This window comes from Elephantulus edwardii, unplaced genomic scaffold (genome assembly GCF_000299155.1).
Source record: "Elephantulus edwardii isolate Elephantulus edwardi_28Jun2011 unplaced genomic scaffold, EleEdw1.0 scaffold00105, whole genome shotgun sequence".
Classification (NCBI taxonomy): domain Eukaryota; kingdom Metazoa; phylum Chordata; class Mammalia; order Macroscelidea; family Macroscelididae; genus Elephantulus; species Elephantulus edwardii.
In genome coordinates this window covers 9441565-9459995 of record NW_006399855.1, presented here as the reverse complement: position 1 = coordinate 9459995, position 18431 = coordinate 9441565, and the positions used below count along the sequence as shown (strand labels likewise).

At 41.2% G+C, this 18431-nt stretch overlaps 1 protein-coding gene across 1 annotated transcript in view; it reads right to left on the bottom strand.

Annotated features, from left to right (window-relative positions):
• SFMBT2 (Scm-like with four mbt domains 2) overlaps window positions 1-18431 on the bottom strand; it is a 275339-nt gene that overhangs the window by 4223 nt on the left and 252685 nt on the right. Inside the window, exons 17-19 of the mRNA XM_006891856.1 lie at window positions 13709-13875; window positions 12776-13039; window positions 11413-11541 (exon numbers count right to left, since the gene is read on the bottom strand). Coding sequence (XP_006891918.1) covers window positions 11413-11541; window positions 12776-13039; window positions 13709-13875 — 560 coding nt within the window. The remainder of the gene's footprint in view (window positions 1-11412; window positions 11542-12775; window positions 13040-13708; window positions 13876-18431) is intronic.

Here is an 18431-nt window from a genome sequence, read left to right as displayed (position 1 = left end):
AAAAAAAAAAAAAAAAGAATCAAGTAAGAGATACTCAACTTAATCAGGAATCAAGAAAATACAAAAATAACAAGTTTATACCCACAGAAACAACAGTCTGACTATAGCAGGTTTTGGCACAAGAGTATAGAAGGCACAGCTTTCCTCTGCTAAAGGTGGTAATGTAAATTGATATACTACTTTGGAAATTATTCTTCCATAATCTAGTGAGAATACATAGAAGAGGAAAATGAAAATGAAGGCACAACACTCAGCATCATAGCTATCTGTGGAAAGAATAAAGGTGGGAATGACAGAATAGAAACCCTCAGGTCAATGGTGTGACACAGAAATGCTCTAGCATTCACCTTGGAGAACAAGGCTAGTGCAGACAGTCAACAATGCTTGACAGCTAAGCTTAAGGCTGGAGGGTTAAATCTACCCAGAGGTGCTTTAGGGGAAAAGGCCTGGGGATTTACTTTTGAAACATCAACAACTGAAATCCTGTGGAGTATAGTTCTGCTCAAAACCACAGGGGAAATAAAAAGAGTTGCAGAAGCTCTGAGCTTGGGATGGCTATCCCAACTCGGAGGCACAGTGAGGATGCTCAGAGAGGATGCCTATTTAACTGGGTGTTGAAGAATGCACGGGCAGTTTTTGTCTGGCACGTTTGCTTCCCTTCAATAAAGAGAAAAACGCCAGTAGGGACTCTAAATATCTGGTGACTCACTGAATGAAATGAACATGTACGGCCAAGCACAATCAATAAGAGTGCATCTAAATTCCAAAATCAATCTCCATAATAGTCTATGCGTTTCCTACTGCCAAAGGGGCCCTTTAGAGTAGTGAGAGAAGATCTTCACCCTGAAACCCACAGCGTCCCTTTTCAGCAGGAAGTAGCTAAGAGAATACGCCATCCCCTTTTCCTTATGACTCAGGGTGAAATCTCTCTCAGGGAGGAGTGATAGGGAATGGCAAAGGACACACTGACAAAGAAGATTAATCAGAACTGGCTTTGACAAGCACTGTGGCATTTGGACAAGAATAAACTGGGAGGAGGGTGGAGAGAATGGGGCAACAGTGAATGAGTGGAAACCCAAAATCTCTGTAAATGTTTATGAAAATTAATAAAATATAATTATAGACAAAAAAAAAGAACTGTCCCAGCAAAATTTAAGAAAAGTGAACATAAAGGGAAAAAGGAAAAGCTGAGATTATGGGATTGGTAAGAAGGACTTCATGAAGAGGAATATGGCATTAGGATTGGATGACAATTCATCAACAATATATGCTATGCAACTGATACAACCCCATTTGCTGAACCTGAGGACCTGAGGCATTTGCTACTAAAGGTCAAAGACTGCAGTATTCAATATGGATTGAAGCTCAACATCAAGGAAACAAAGATTCTCAATACCAGGCAATTAGAAGTTTCATAAGAGAGGGAGAAAAGATAGAGATTGTTTATAATTTTGGCTTGCTTTGATCCAAAATCAACACTTGTGGCACCAGCAGTCAGGAAATCAAAAGATGAAGATGAATTGCATTGGGAAAATGTGCTGTTAGGGACATCCAGAGGAGCATTGTCAGTCTAGAGACTAAGGTGCGCCTGATCCAAGCCATGGTCTTTGCAATTACTTGCTATGCATCAGAGAGCTAGACAATGATTAAGGATGCTAGAAGAACAGATGCCTTTGCATTGTGGTGCTGGATAAGACTATTTAAACATACGATAGACTGCCAAGAGAACAAACAGGTTTCCTCTGGAGAGGGTGAAATCAAGCTGCTCCTTAGAGGCAAGGATTTTGAAGCTCTGTCTCACATTCTTTGGGCACATGGCCAGGAGGCACCAATCCTTGGAGAAAGACATTGTGCTCAGAAGGGTGGAGGGACAACACAGGAGAGGAAGATCTTGGACGAGATGGACTGACATAGTAACTGGGGTGGTAGGGGTAAGTGTGTCGGAGACAGTGAGATTGGCTCAGGATAGGACATGGTTCAGAGTTGCTGTCACAGGCAACTTGATGCCACATAACAAATATGGAGGGAACAACAGTAGAAAAATTAGTAGCTTCTCTGCTTCATCAAATTCTACACACAGTGGCATCTGGCTCCTGGGGAGTGAGATCTGCTACCTGCCAGGTGAGCCAGGGTATACTCCTTTAATGCTCTCTGCAAAAGAGTCCTAGTAACTCAGGGCTTAGGTACACAGCTGCTAACTAGAAAGTCCCTCTAGCCTACTAGAAAAAGAAGCTGCATGCCTCTGGAAAGATTAACCCTAACTCACTGCCTTAAACCATAACCAACTAATAATACCTGACCCTCTACCAGGTTTTCAGAAGCTGTGACTTGCAGGCAAGGAGACTACCCATTTTTCTCCCATGGAGGAGCCTGCAGATTTAAAACTACCTGTTATTGCTGTTGGGTCGACAGCACAACTCCTTATCCACTAAGCCACCTTACAATCTCTCTGGTGCTTTTCTAGTTTGTCCTGCAGAGTCATGTAGTTGTAGGTCTATATCATCGAGCAGAACCTACCAATACTGACCCTCTCGTAGGTTTTCAAAGGCAGTTAATTGCACAGGAGGAAACTGTCCATCTGTCTCCTGCATAGCAGCCAGTGGATTCAAACTGCATGCCTTAGTGTTTGCAGAGCAACTTCACCACTAGGCCATCAGAACTCCCTAGTCATGCGGAGTTGAAATCAACTAGGCAGCACACACAGGCAACACAAGAGGATTGCTTTCTACAGTGTGGCTCACTGGGCTGAGAGAGACTCCACGTTCTGTACCAGACTCGTACATTGGAAGAAACACGAGAGAGGAGGGTTAACTGTATTAAGCTGTAAATATACTCAAAATAAAAACCCAGATGATCCAGCAGGGAGGGTTAATTCAAGGTCTCCAAATCCCCAAATAGAAACTTCAAAAGGGCCATTTCACTTGCAGTCTTTTCTAAACCAGACCAGGGCTCTTGCCCCCTGCAGGGCAGACTTTGTGGAGCAGACACTGAAAGTAAATGCAGTGTTTATAGAGCTTTAAAGGTCACTGACTCCTTTCTATATAAGCGAGTGTTTATGCTGGGGGATGCCACAGGGCTGTAAATCAACCATAAAGACATTCCCGTTCCCATATGGAGAGTTTAAGTCATTTCAATAAACTATTCCTCCGACACTAACTGCATGCCTATTGGGATAAATGTGCCAGATCCTGAGATCCTATAATTAACTGTGTAGACATTACCGAAGTGACTGCCACAATCAAATTCTCAGGTCATTTAAAGGGTATAAACACTGACAACAGCGGCATTCAGGATGCATTCTCTAGAACCTGGTATGATGTTTAAGCACACGATAGATATAAATATTTCCTAAAGTTATGTTCTCACTGTTCAGTGCTACTGAGTTAATAGTCAATGCACTGCAAGCCTGTATGACTGTGTGGAACTATTGACAGTGTTTTCTGAGCTGTCAAACTTACAGAGGTCTCCTGGTGGCACAGTGGTTAAACACTCTGCTACTAATGAAAAAATTCGTAGTTCAAAACCACAACCAGCAGCATAGGAAAAGATGTAACAATCTGTTTTCAGCCCCTACCCTATAGGGCTGCTATGAGTCAGAACAGATTTGATGGCATGAGTTGCAATCTCTAATGGGAGCAGATCACAGGACCTTTCTTTTGTAATGCTCATGTTGCTGTTATGTGCCTTCTAGTCAGTTCCAACTCAAAACTGACCCTCCAGTGAGTTTCCACAGGTTGTAAATGAAAAAAGAGACTGCCTCACCTCCCATGGAGCAGCTGGTAGGTAAGAACTGCTTGCCTTTAAAGTTATGGGGAGGGTTTCAACTGCCAATTTTCTGGTCACCAGCTGACTGCTTGATTCATACCACACCAGAAAATAGATTTCTATGAATTGATTGTGAATGATTCTATAACCCATCAGAAATAAAGCTGGGCCTTGAGAGTAAGTCCCCTAACTGTCTGAATACAGTATTTTACAACAGGAGTTGAAAAGACTGTCATTCCTTGATATCTCTTGGAAAAATACACTGCTTTGATCTGTATTATCATTTACTGTCAGTCATGCATACCAGTCCTGCTCCTGTGGTCTGCCTTCCAACCGCACAGACACACCTGCTTCAGGGGCCACGGCGGCTCTCCCCTCAGTCACTCTTACCAGGCTGCACAGACTCCTGTGATATGCTGCTACAGTTTTGTCCACCTTCTGAAGTTTAGTTCCAAGAGATCTCACTCCTGACTTCTCTGTTTAATCCCACATCCTATCTTCTACTGGCATGACTTTTTTTCTCCTGTGCTAACCAAAAGACTGGAGGTTCAAATCCACTGGCTGCTCCAAAGGATGAGAGCAATCTCCCCCTTTAAAGATTTACACCAGACTGAAGGAAAGAAGTCAGTCACAAAGGGGAAAACACTGTATAAGATCACTATTACAAACAGCAAAGGAAAAGTCTGAACATAGGCAGAATCATTGTTGGATGGTGAACAAGGATGGGAAGGGAGGGAGAGGGGACTACAAATTAGTAAAATGAATAAAGGACACATGTTGAGAGATGGGGGAAGGAAAAGACAATATACAATCAGGGGATGATCAGCACAGTATCACTAAAGAGAGAGAAGCCACCAAGAAGTATACAAAGATGAAAAGAAATTAGAATAATAGAGAGGAAGTGAGAAAAGCCTGATTTACACTGTGTGTATAGAAATTAATGTTAGTGAAATAAATATGTATGAAACCTTGAATCAAAAATTAATTTTCTTTGTAAACTTTCACTCAAACTACAAAGGAAAAAAAGTACTTACAGCTTCAGAAACTCCGTGGAGGGCCACCATGAGACAGAACTGAGTGGGTTTGGACTTCTCTGCTATGCAAAATATCCACAGGCATCACAGTTCCCATTTAGAAATTTTGCATTCAGACAACTTTTAACAAACCGCATCTCACCTCACATACAAGTTTTCTAATAATTCTTGTTGATGTAAGGAGGGAATCTTACACATGACAGAATACAGGGAAATCAAGGGTCTTTTCAAATCAGTCCTCACTAGAGCAGGAGGAAATGAATCAACAGAAAGCCTCTTGCATAGTCCTGAGCACAAGGCAGGCACATAAGTAAATATTCAAATAGCAGTTGATGCCCTGAAGGACAAGGATACGGAATAGATGAGAGATCTGGAGGCAGAGTTTATGACAAAGAGTAGTTCAAAGCTCCAAAAACTGCCAGCAATCTCTTCCTTGGCCTGAAATTTTCCACCTTGGAAGATGACTCTCAAATGTACATATTTGAGACTTTTGTTTTAGAAACTGTGGGTAAGAATTATCAGACAGATAAACTTTAGGAGCATTCAGCATTTTTACAAAGGTGGTGGTTAGTTTTTATCAGAAGTCAAGTTAGTAATTTAAAAATGTACTTTAACTAGAAAATTGAGAATGATATTCTTTAAAGGGAGTTAAGAAATAAACAAAAAATTAACAAGCAAATTCCATCTGCCTGATACATTCCATTAGTTTTTATTTGTATGTTTTAATCTATAAAAATGTGTTCAGGTCAGACAGAGACTATCTAGTTTTTGTTATATAGTTATTGCAGAAAATATATTGTGAGACAAAATGAGCTGGGCATTAATTATTGATGTGTGTTCCTTAAATTGTACTAATCACACTTATACTAGATTTGGTCTAGATGCTTCAAAAGAAAACCTGTGAGATGAAAAAGAAGTAAGACTGGTTCCAAAACAAGCTTTCATAAGATACCTCAGAACTTCAACAAAGAACTTCCAAACAACCACACATCCATCCTTGTTTTGTTTAAATAGACAATTGCCTTCACAATAATAAAAGCATATTTTTATCCACAGAAGTGAGGGTATATAGAATCTATGAAAATATAAAGATTTACTTCTGGTTAGCTCTAATTCAGCCATGGAACAAAGAAACTACAGATACATGACCCCCATTCAGTTCAGGATTAGAAGGAAGAGGTCAGCAGTTTTGCCCTGGTCATTCTGAATAACAATGACACTGCTTTCTGGAAAGATCAGAGGCTCTCAGTTCAATTCCATTCCATTCTTCCCACCTCCACTGAACTCAGGAGAAAGGTAGGTGCACAAGACAAAGAATTCCATTACTTGTTTTGCACCATGTCTGCCAAAAAGTTTATGGCAGGGACAATTTCACAGTCTCACACAGAGAGATGTATTCATGCTGGATGGAACCAATTAGAAGGATGATCCAAATCCATCATCAAGGCGTCAACTGTAACTCACAGCCACCCCACACACAGGGCAGAAGTGCCCCACAGGGTTTCCAAGCCTGTAGAGCTGAATTAAAGCAGATCACTACATCTTTTTCCCGTGGGTTCCAACTATGACCTTCTGGTTAATGGCCATGTTCTTCTTACCCACCAGGCCACCAAAGATCCTCAAATGATGACCATAGGTCTCTACACAGGATTCTCTGATCTTTTTCAAGTCAGATATTCCCTCCTCTTCCTTACCTGACACATGATAATCCCCTCCTCTTTCAGATTTCCCCAAAAGTGTTAAAGCAAGAGCATCTTCTAGGCCCTATTGCCTGCTTCTCAGCCAGCTGTAGAGGTACATGCTCAGAGGAGTTGTGAGGTGACAGCTGGGGAATGGAAGAGCCTCCACACTCTGTGTGCCCAGGACACAAGAAACCAGAAGGCAAACTTCAGGCCTGGCCATCTTAAAATGGATGGGCAGCCAATTCACACATTAGAATATTTTCAAGGGCTGAATCACACATGCCCTGTGGGACTCAGTCTACTAAGCCAAACAGTCTTTGTACAGCTGGGACCAACAGAATGAGGACAAAGCAAAAACTCAAATTTGTCTGCAGAGAGACTCCTATTCACACACACACACACACACACACACACACACTGTCAATTAAGGCCAAACTAATTAATTCTGTTTTTTAGCTGCAGAGAATTATTCAAAATTTAGACCTGATATTTGAGTATTTGAGGCAGGGCAAATGATAAAAAATGCAGTTTGTATTTGAATGCTGCAGAAGATCAAAGAGTCTCAATAAAGATTGCATCTCAACATCAAGAACACAAAAATTCTCACCACTGGGTCAATAGGCAACATCATGATAGATGGAGAAAGGATTGAAATTGTCAACTATTTCTGTTAACTTGAATCCATAATCAACACTCTTGGAACCAGTAAGCAAGAAATAATTAAAAAAAAAAAACAAACCAACCATATTGTATTGGGGAAATCTGCAGTCAGTTACTTCTCCAAAGCGTTAAAGAGAAATGATGTCCATTCAAAGACTAAGGTGCACCTGATGCAAGTCATAATTTTTGCAATTACTTGTAATGCTCTTCAAAGGTGGACAATGACTAAGAATAACAGAAGAATTGATGCTTTGATTATAGTGCTAGAGATTATTGACTATCCTATAGACTGCCAAAAGAGCAAACAAATATGTCTTAAAGAAGGTGCAACCAGAGTGCTCCTTAGAGGCAAGAAAGGTCGAGGAAGCTGCGTCTTACCTACTTTGAGCATGTTTTTAGAAGGGACCAATCCTTGGAAAGAGACATGATCCTTGGAAAAGCAGACAGGCAGCATAGAAGAGAAAGATCTTCAACAAGATGAAATGGACACAGTGACTATAGCAGTGAGCTTAAGTACTTAAGAGATGATGACAATGACTCAGGATAGCGCAGGGTTCAGAGCTACTGCACACAGCGTTGCTTTGATTTGTAGTTGATTTGATGCCACATAAGAACAACAAAGAGCCCTGGTACTGCAGAGTTCAATGCTTTGCCGCTAACTGAAAGGTTGATGGTTTGAACCCACATAGCTGCTCCATAGGAGAAACGATCTAGTGAAATGTTCCTTTCAAATTGCTGTTAAGTGCCACTGAGCTGACTACAACTTGTTACAACCTTATGAGTAACAGGTGTTGAACTCTATGGGGAAGTTATACTCTGTCACATGGAGTTGTTATGAGTTGAAAAGTTACTGCTAAGGAACCAAACAATAACAGTAGGTATTTGCCATCTCTGGGCTGCATTTTCTTCTCCATCCTGCCTAAATAATGTAAAGCAGAATTCTGGAGTGCTGCCATACTAAGAATAATATTACACCAAGATTAAGAGAGTGCCTCTAGTTTTCAAACATCTAGATTTTACGTTCCCAGATGAAAGGTCCTAGATTTAGCAACATGCCTATCAGACTGGCACTGGTGTGGAAAAACTGGTGGAGATTCAGCGATATCATAATCCTGCCGGACTGACACGTCTCAACCTTTATTCCTCATGCTGCAAACTCTAACCTGCATCCACTCTGCAGTTTCACAGGAGGTGGGGCAGAGACAGTGGCTGGAACAAAAAGGGGCAAAAGAGGGCAACGACAGGAATAAACTACCACAAGGTCTAGGAATACAAGAGAAATTGTATCTCAAAATTCCTACCGTATGGAGCTTCTGTTTTCTTTCAAAAGAAAAAAAAACCCAACCAGTTATTGTTTTCATGGATTTGCAGACAACACTTCAAGTCTCAAAGGTAATTTTTATAAATAACTAAAAATTGCTGGCAAACCACTTATGCTCAAACACAGAATGACCACAGGCTGCTAGTTTTTAAGAAATGAGCAATGATCAAAACACCCAGAATTAAAGCTCCATTCGGTATGTAGACAACTTCACTATATTTTGATAGAGCTTCATTTGGGCTGTGGCAGTAACTTAATAAAGGAAATCCAGGCCTGTAGAAGTAGAAACAGGAGAGCATAAAGAAAATATGAACCATACCTGTGGAGCAGGCAGAAATATTTTTATTAAAGTAAATTGCTAATTTGAGTAGTTTGCTTACTGTCATGTTTCTGATTCATTAAGGTGAATGAATAGGTAAAATTGTATTTAGACTTCCGTGGCTGTTTTTTTTAGTTCTACACATGTGGAGTTACACTGCAAAATACATGACTGCAGAACGAAATTATAGCATATAGATTTCTTAAAGCGGTTGCCATAACATTTCAGAACTGAGAGGTATACATTTCAGTAATGGGAGTTAAGAAAATTTTGCAAATGCTCCTGGTGATTATGATAATTTCTGAATTTGTACCATCCAGGGAAGCAAGAGTACACAGCGATTTCCATTCTGTAGACTGTGATTTCTCTCACACTGGTGAATAAAGGCTCTCAGCCTCTTTCAGCTCCTCTAAAAGCTCATCTAACACCTGCAGTGACCCATTGGAGACCACAGGCAAATCGAAGTCCTGGTGTGTGGGCTTCAAGATGACACGGCAAATTAGTGAAAATGAATAATTAATAGTCTGATTGAATAGAAAAGGACTCAAGTGCCCACTCACTTCAGACAGCCCAGTGAGTAACCATCTTTGATTACAACAGGTAAAATGGCCTACTGGGAAATTATATTTAAAAAAAAGGAGCATGAATAAGACAATTATCAACTGCCATATTTCTTGTATAAGAGGAATAAATAGGTATGTACAGCCAAATTTTTAACTGCATTAGATTAACTACCTGTACTGGAGAACTTGGCCTGTTGCTTGAGTCTAAAAGGGTTAAGATACCACAAACATTTCACTTCTTAGAAGTAAAAATGTCTACATTTTCCATTGTTATAAACTGGACTTAGAAGTACAGAGAAGGAAGACTAAATATATTTAGCATTTCCGTTTTTTTACCAAATCAGCTTTGTTTGTCTTTTCTTGATAATTTCTGATAATGCTGTGAAATATTGGCAGTAAACTTGCCATTGAGTTTTCATAGATAAGGAGTCTTAAGTTTAGAATCCACAAAGGGAAAAGAAAATATCTTTGGCAGGAGTACTCAATGACAGGGCCAGATTATAATGTCTCCCAGTTAAAACTGCACATTTGAGTTTTAAAACCAAACAAAAGCCTCACTCTAGGCTGTTGCTGTTGTGCACCGTTGAGTTGCAACTAAATCACGGCTGACCCTCCAGCTGGCTTCTACAGGCAGTTAATAGCACAGAAGGAGACTGCCCATCATTCATCCATGGTACGTCTGGTGGATTTGAACTGTGTTCCTGTGCTTCAGCAGTACGACTCTTTATCACCAAGCCACCAGAGCTCCCTAGTTTGGACTAGTATAGAATAATATGTTTCCTTTTTACAAATATTACACTGTGAGCAGCAGTTCCTGAATCAGCATATATTGAATAAATACCAATGTAGTGATAGATATATGTGGGCATGTTAAAATATTTTTAACCAGTGTGCACTTTGTCTTTGAGCAATGATTTTTTTTTAAGCATCATAATTAATCAGTATCAAGCTGGTGATGTTTTAACTAGAACTTCCAGCTACTGTTCTATTTTAATTTTTATTTTCTATTAAATTAAAATACAGTCTATGACTCAGATTGATAGCAAGACAAAAATCACACAAACTCTGACATTTTTCACAATTTCCTTATCTTTTCTAATTATGTGTTTTAAATAAAAGGACAAGCTCATTACTCAGATTCTGTATTCCAAACGAAGTTGCCTGTTTTGCCTGCTTTTAAGGATTACCCAGAGAGGAAGTGTGGCCAATGTCAGACAGTGCAGCTAATGTCAGACCTTCACCTTCTGGGCACTTCACAGCCCTCCCAGGGGAAAGGAATTTTGCATTCTCAAATGCCAAGAATATGGAGGAGCACATGGGATTGACCGACTAGTAGAATCGTCCTGCATGTAGAACAGTGCCTGGCATGCTATACCAGCTGTTGTGGAGGCAACGCCAATCCATGGTGACCCAAATGTGTCAGTATCATAGGGTTTCAAATGGTTGATTTTTGGGAAGCAAATCACCAGACATTTTTCCTCCTAGTGCCTCTGGATGATCTCCAATTGTTAAGTTTTTGTGTAGCATATAAACACCATCACCTTTGCATATCTAGAGACTTCACTTTATAGCCATTCCCATCGAGCATTCTCTCATTCAGAGTAGAATTGCCCATAGGATTGCCAAGGCTGCAAATCTTTACAGAAGTAGACTGTCTCATTTTTCAGACCTCTACCATTTTTGTTAGCAGATGAATGCTTTAACTGAAGTGTCATGAGCACTCCTTTGGCAAACCCTAAGTACTCAATAAATACATGCTGAATGAATGAAGGGGGGCTCATTAAAGATATTACAGTATTAAGAGGGGGCTTTTTTGTGATTTTTTTAACAGTAAAGCTAGAGACACTAGATGAATATAATCCCCCCCTTTCTAACCTCGAAATACTATCATTTTACCACTAATACAGAGGTATGCTCTGGAAGTTCTGTCAGCGTCAAGACAGTAAGAAAAACATACTAATTTTCCCTCATGATTTTTCCCCATGAGTGAAATACCATGTCAGAGAGTTAAAATAACATCAGTGTGTGGTGTAAAAGAGAGGAATAATATATAGTAGAACCAACATACCTGTTCCTGAAATATTTTGGCCAAGGGGGCGCAATCTGTCAGTTTAATAAACCTGACCACATCAGTCACTGTCCATTCTAATGGGTTACTCTCCAGAATAAGTCTCTCCTCCTCCTCTTGTTTTATTTCCTACAGAGGAAAAGGAACAGAAGATAATTTAGCCATTTCACAATCTTTTCTAAAGCCCTCTGGGACCTAGCCAGGCTTTCCTGGACCAACCAAGAAGTTACTGCGTCCTCATCTGTTCTCTCAACTGGGCATCTTAAGACGCTACAAAGACTTTCTTTATAGAACTTCTTATCAACTTGGCTGGGTTCTGTTTCCACCTTCAGTAACTTGTGTGCCTCTTAAAAACAAAATGAGAACAAATTGAAGTCTCTAGGCTGTGACTCACAGCAACCCTTTGTCAGGTTTCTGGGACTGTAAATCAAAACAGATTGCGTCTACAGAGCTGCCAGTGGACAGGTATCCGTGGAGCCACTCCACTTCTGAGTTAGCAACTCACTATGGAATACTCTATCAGCATTCTTTGGTGTCATTAGAAGTAGGATTAGAAAACCTAAAAGCCCCTAAAACACAGTGATAGTAGCTCCTGAATCTTAAGTTTAAGAAATGTTGGACCTATTTACTAATGAAGCATCCTTGATTAAAAACAGAGATAAGGGATTTTCCAAAGACAGATGTGTCAGTCTCCCTAGTACTTTCCTTTATTTAGGGGTGGATGGTGCCATTTACTTTCTCAGAGGATTGTATACCACCCACGGGTTGAAGGGACACTATATGCATCAATATTTTATAACAACCCAGTTATCCTGAAAAGATAAAGGATTAGGAATTTTTTTTCTTTTTCTTTTCAAAGAGAGGAGCGAACTAGTGGGGAGGGGTGGGCAGGGAGAAAAGTGCAGCAATGAATGAACGGAAATCCAAAATCTCTGTGTTTATTAAAATTAATAAAAAGGGAAAAAAGATAAAGGATGAAGCAAATACAAAGGCAGGGATGGGACGCTGACATAGGACTCTGGAAAGCTGATGTTCAAAGGAACCTGCAGGCTTTGTCCTGCTCCCTTGTCTGCACCTAACGTCCTCGAGATGGGTAAGAATCTCCTGCTGTGTAAAATCATCCCAGAAAAACACATGTGCTGACTTCTCTTCTGACTCCCCTCTGTCAAGATGTAAAATTCCCAAGCCTGACATAGAAACTAGGCTAGAGCAGCTACTAACATTTCTGGCCTTTTAAATAAGTTTCCTATAAGCAGAGATCTCGTGCTTTTTCTTCTCTTCTCCCAGCTGGGGGACCACCCCGCCCGCCTTCCTCGCCACGGCCCAGGCATGTCAGTGGAAAAGCCCCTTGTGCGAGCTTTACCTCGGCGCCTTCAGACTTGGCTGCGGTGCGCTTCTCTTCCTCCACGCAGGATGGAGGAGTCTGTGCTTTTCGGGCCCTGCGCGCTCTCTCCACCGGGGGACGCCGCTCGGGCTCCGCGCCACTCCTCAGGGTCACTGCCCTCCTGGGCCGCGCGGAGGGCACCTCCACCGAGGAAGTATCTGTCTGGTCATCCCGCAGCTCGGAGCCAGTTTCCTCGCTGCCCGTGTCATCTTCCATAACATCTGGGTCCTCTTCTTCACTTTCCTAGAAGGATGAGAACTCTCCTTAAAGAATCCTAAAATTCACTACCATTTGAGTTGGTTCTAACAGAACAGAATTGCCTGCTAGTTGCTGCGCCCGTATGTAAATCTTTATTTAAACAAACTGCCTCAACTTTCTCCCACGGAGCAGCACATGGGTTCAAATTGTCCACCTTCCGGTTAAGCAGTTCAATACTGAACTGTGTCACCAGGGCTTCTTTGGTTTATAGAGAATTAGGCTAAAAGGGTGCTTCCTAAACCAATAGAGTGGACTGGAACTATAATCCAAGAGACAGACCTGGGCACTAGGTTCCATTTTCCCTCCCAGGACCGCCCTGTGCAAATCACTTGGCACTATTTGCCCGAGGAGGTCTCTGCGAATGGATGCTATTAGCTGACTAGAACTTTCCTAAATACAGTTGGTGGAAATGCTGTCTGTCAATCAAGGCAGAGGACCAAAGTTATGGAATCATTGTAGAGAAATGATTAAATGGACACATAACTGTTGTGTAAGCCTTTGCTGAGAACACAACCTATTAGGCAGCGGGGCTTTTCTCCCTTCCACCTTCTAACCAGTCAGCTTAGCGGCAGACCTTGAAATCAAGTTCTATTTGCCACTTGGGGCCGTTAAGTCAAGCCTGACGCCCAGGAGGTGTTCCTCAGGAGGCCGTACCTCCCCGGACCCAGCTGTGAAATCCACAGTGGACGATCTCCTCTTCTTCTGCACAAAGATGGATTTTCGTCTCTTCCTACGTCTCGCTGGTTTAGGGTGCCCACTTTCAATGTTGTTCTCGCCAATTGGCGGCTTAATGATCTTCTTCCTCTTTCCATAATAATAAGCTACAGGAAGAAAGAGGATTTAAAAAACATTGTAACACACTAAGCAAATATACACAGACATAATGGCAGGCACAGGGGCATATTTAGTAAGAAAGTGCACAGAGAAGAGAGGGAGAGGAGGAGAGGACAGATAAAGAGGGAGCGAGGGAGACCATTCTCTCATTGCAGGTAATAAAAACTTGGCTGCTTCTTTGTCCTCTGCATCAGAAAATAAACTCTTAAGAAAGAAGTTTTCCAGAGAGGAAACCCTTCCCCCGTGTCCACCTGTTCAGATGGTGAATGTATTAAACACGTCCACAGTTCTTATAGCATATTCCCTCTGTCTTCTTTTCCTATACAAAATACTACAAATGTGTCCCACTGGAGTGCTGTGACCACTGATCTCCCTGTCTCCATCTTGAACAAGCCAATGGCCATCTCCTAGAGTGACCTGATCAAGATTGACTTGCCGCACCATTGATCTGACCAAGATAAACTGGTGACCTTACACACACACACACACACACACACACACACACACACACACACACACCCAGTACTACTGAGTCAGACTCAGCTCAAGGCTGACCCTCCAGCAGGTATTCAGAGGCTGTAAAATGCACATGAGCAGATCGATTGCCCTCCTTTCTCTTGTGGAACTACTGGTGGGCGCAAACATCGAGAGAAGACAGCTTTAGGTTAACAGTGAGACTTTGTAAGGACTAACGTGTCATTTTTCTTTTCAAGAACTGTTCCTTCCTAAGTACATGCTTTATTCTCCTATGAAGTAGAAACTCTATGTATTTATCAATTCTATGATGTTCTTGTTAGGTAGTACTGAAATGGTGACCCTGCCACACTCTCTAAATTGTATAGCAGGGATATATCTATAACTACATCAACACTTACAGCACTCAACAAGAAATGATTTACTGATTTTCAATAAGAAGTAATGTTTACAAAGTCAAGGCATAACCAACTAATTCAGATCATGAAGAATTCAATATTGATCTACCTAAGATCATGATCAAATCAGTTTACTTACCTTACCAAAGGTGCTACTGTTCTACTATTTGACTCCTTCTATTCCATAAAGGTACCACATATAGTAGACAAACAAACAAAAACCCACTGCCATGGAGAATGATTCCACCTCATACCAGCCCCATAGAAGAGAGCAGAATTGCCCCAAGGTTTCCCAGACTGTAAATATTCACAGAAGCAGACTGCCTGATCTCTCTACCCTGGAGCATCTAGTGGATTCACTCTGCTGACCTTTTGGCTAGAAGCCCCATGTTTATGCTCTGGTGCCAAGAGGGCTCCTCAAGTAAAGCAAAGAAACCTTTCCCTATGGGTGGAATGAGTCAAAAGAAGAACAGTGTAGTAGACTCCAAGTTCACAGTGGCTCCACAAATGAAGCATGGCTTACTCACTGCCATGCCTCAAGCTGTATTCTACGGATGCATTAGCTAGCCTTTCTCGACCTCAGGGGTGTTTTTTGCTATGCACTCTGTGAATTACACGGAGGTGATCTGCAGCCCATCACTGGGATGGTGCAGGGTTATGCAGAGTTTTGGGGTTGCTTTTTTTTTTTCTGTGTATTAGGGTTGCAACAGCCTTTATAAGTACTAATAACAATATGGACCTCCCTTAGGACTAACATTCCCCATTTCCTATCCTCTCAGTTGAATTTGATCTAAACAGATGGCATTTACAAAAACTTATGGGAAACTACATTATCACAGCCTTCTAATGTACTGAGAAGTACGCTTGCTCTGGAAAGCATGAATATGCTCTAATCAACCTCTTGAAGAAGAAGAAGGCTGCAAAGAAACCAGGAATACCATCCTGTATCTGTCGTTCTGCTGGGGCCATAGTCCTTGATGAGCATGTATGAGTGATTACTGGCAAGAACGTGCATCAAAGGTGATCTCTAGGTGCTAGAAGCAAGCGAATAAGCACTTGCCCGCCCCTACTCAGAAAGCCCAAGCAAACAAGCCAAGTAATACTGGGAACCAAAAATCGTTTTACTGAAAGCTAGTGAAGTTACAGGACAGTTTTAGAGCCTTATACTAGTTGACTCCTGCCCTCACTGCTCTCAATTCTCTATATTGTCTCATTAGTCTTCTGCTGGGGCTGTAGTTCAATCATTAGCCATGTTCCCTGTGTGCTGACTCAAGAGCTTTTAGAATTATCAATTTTTATAATGCCAGATCCAGAAAAATGTTTGAATTCATCTTGGGCTGCTTCTTCTCACATCTTGCATGTATAAAGCAAGCAGCCCATCTTTTTTTTTTTTTCCATGCAGCCCATCTTAAAGGTAAACACTCTAGGTTGAGCTCAGCCCTCAGTCAACTTCTTTTTCACTCAGAAGGCTCCTTTTTTCACCTTTGTTTTTGACTCAAAAGAGAAGATGTGTCACCAAGTAGCCTGCTTTTGTGAGTCACTCCTCACTCCTCGGCTGCTTGTGAAGTAAAGACAAGCACCCCAGAGAGTCGGCTCCCCAGACACACTTGCTGTCTTACATGAGCAGACGTGGGTGGACTGAAATGGAGCACACTTAAACAAACAAAAGAAAGAAAAAGAGCTGACTGAGATTGAAAAGAGATCCTAAAAAATCTGTGTGTCTACAGAAAATAGAATGAACTTCACAGTCTGAAGAGTGTTTCAAGCACATTTAGATTTTTAATTGCAACAAGTCACAGAGGACTGCTGCTCAGAGCACCTACCACACTCGGTCTTTGTCACAGCGACAGTCAGGTGAACACAGAGCAAACTTCCAGGTCACTGAGTGAGACGCATTTGACCTCGCACATTAGCGGTAAATGAGGGAAGACACAGAAAGATCAGAAGAGGGTGAGAGAGAACAATTCATATCTTGAGATATCTCAGAGTGACTAAAGTTCATGGAAAGAGAGGTCATCATAGCAGAAGGCAGTGTTTCTGGAAGCCTATCAGCAGAAGCCAAAACCAAAGTAAATCCCAAGTGGTAAAACAGTGGCTGTGATTGTTGTTATGTGCCACTGTGGGGCAGACTCAAAATCATGTAATCCCATCTGGATCAGAATAGAAGAAGTAGAGTCCACATGGTTTTCAAGGCTGCTCTGTCAGAAGCAGGCTGCCATGCCTTTTGTCAACCCAAAAGCCTCTGGGTTAAAGTTTGAACACCAGGGTTTCCATCTGCAGCTGAGTCCTTAGCAGCCTGTGGCACCCCATTAACAGAGGCAGAAGTAAGGGAACTGGATGGTGTAGGGCAGAAAAGGCAAGTGCTGAAAGAATAGAAAGTGTCAGAGTAAGAGGGAAATGGGAATGTGGGAACAACTGAACTGAGTCATCATGGAGGAGCAATGAAAACTAACAATTTCTTCTGAATCTGCAAATTGATCCACCAGAGACAGTTTTGAGGAATGTGGATTAAGCAACGGGGAAGTAGATTAAGTCAAGGATGTTTCCCCAGGGTAAGGAAGAGCAATCAAAGAATCATTATCATTTCTCAGTTCAAGTAATTCTGGTTACTAACCATTACTAATAATTACTTTTATCACACTCTTCTTTCAGCTATATCGTTTATGAACTCTATTCACTAGAATTCATTTCTCTTCTTTCATTCCTAACCATCCACATCCCTATATAATACACATATTTATTTGCCACAGCAAATCTTAAGAAGTCTTGAAAACAAACAAAAAGATCTGTATAAAGAACAGTACAAAATACTCATTTGAGAAATAATAAAAACCTAAATAAGTGGAAAAATATTGCCTATTTATGGATAAGAAGACTCAATACAGTGACAATTCTACCAAAAGTAATCTACATGTTCAATGCAATTCCAATACAGACACCAAATTAATTTTTCAAGGAGATAGAAAGGGAAATTGTCATGTTTATTTGGAATGGTAAGGTACCTTAAGTAAGCAAAACACTTCTGAAATACAAAGATGGAGTGGGAGCCATAGCACCTCCTGACCTCAAAACCTACTACACAGCAGTAGTAACCAAAACAACATGGTACTGGTACAGTGAAAGGCACATAGACCAATGAAACAGAACTGAGAACCTAGAAATGGACCCAGCCATCAATGGTTACCTGATATTCAACAAGGAAATTAAACCTCTCAAATGAGGTAATGACAAACTCTTCAACAAATTGTGCTGGCAAAACTGGACTGCTACCTGCAAAAAGTTGAAATAGGTTCCACATCTCACACCATACACAACAATCAACTCAGAGACCTGGGGGTAAACCCCAAACCCTAAAGTTCACAAGAGACAATCAGGGATCAAGCTTAGTCTAAGGGATAAATAGGCTGACAAACAGCCACAAATGTACAATCCAGAGAGGATATAATTTATGAATGAGACTTTTAAAGATTAAATTCCTGTAATATTTGTCCCTTTGTGACTGGGACATTTCAAAGGGACAAATATTGCATGGTGCCACTGTTGTAGAATGGGACTGTCCTTGGGGTTGGGGAGGGACTGAGTAAGATGGGTTCAATAATGTATGCTGCTCTGAAACAGAGAAGGGAGAAAACTGTTTAAAAGAGATATGTGATTAGGTATTTCTGTCATCA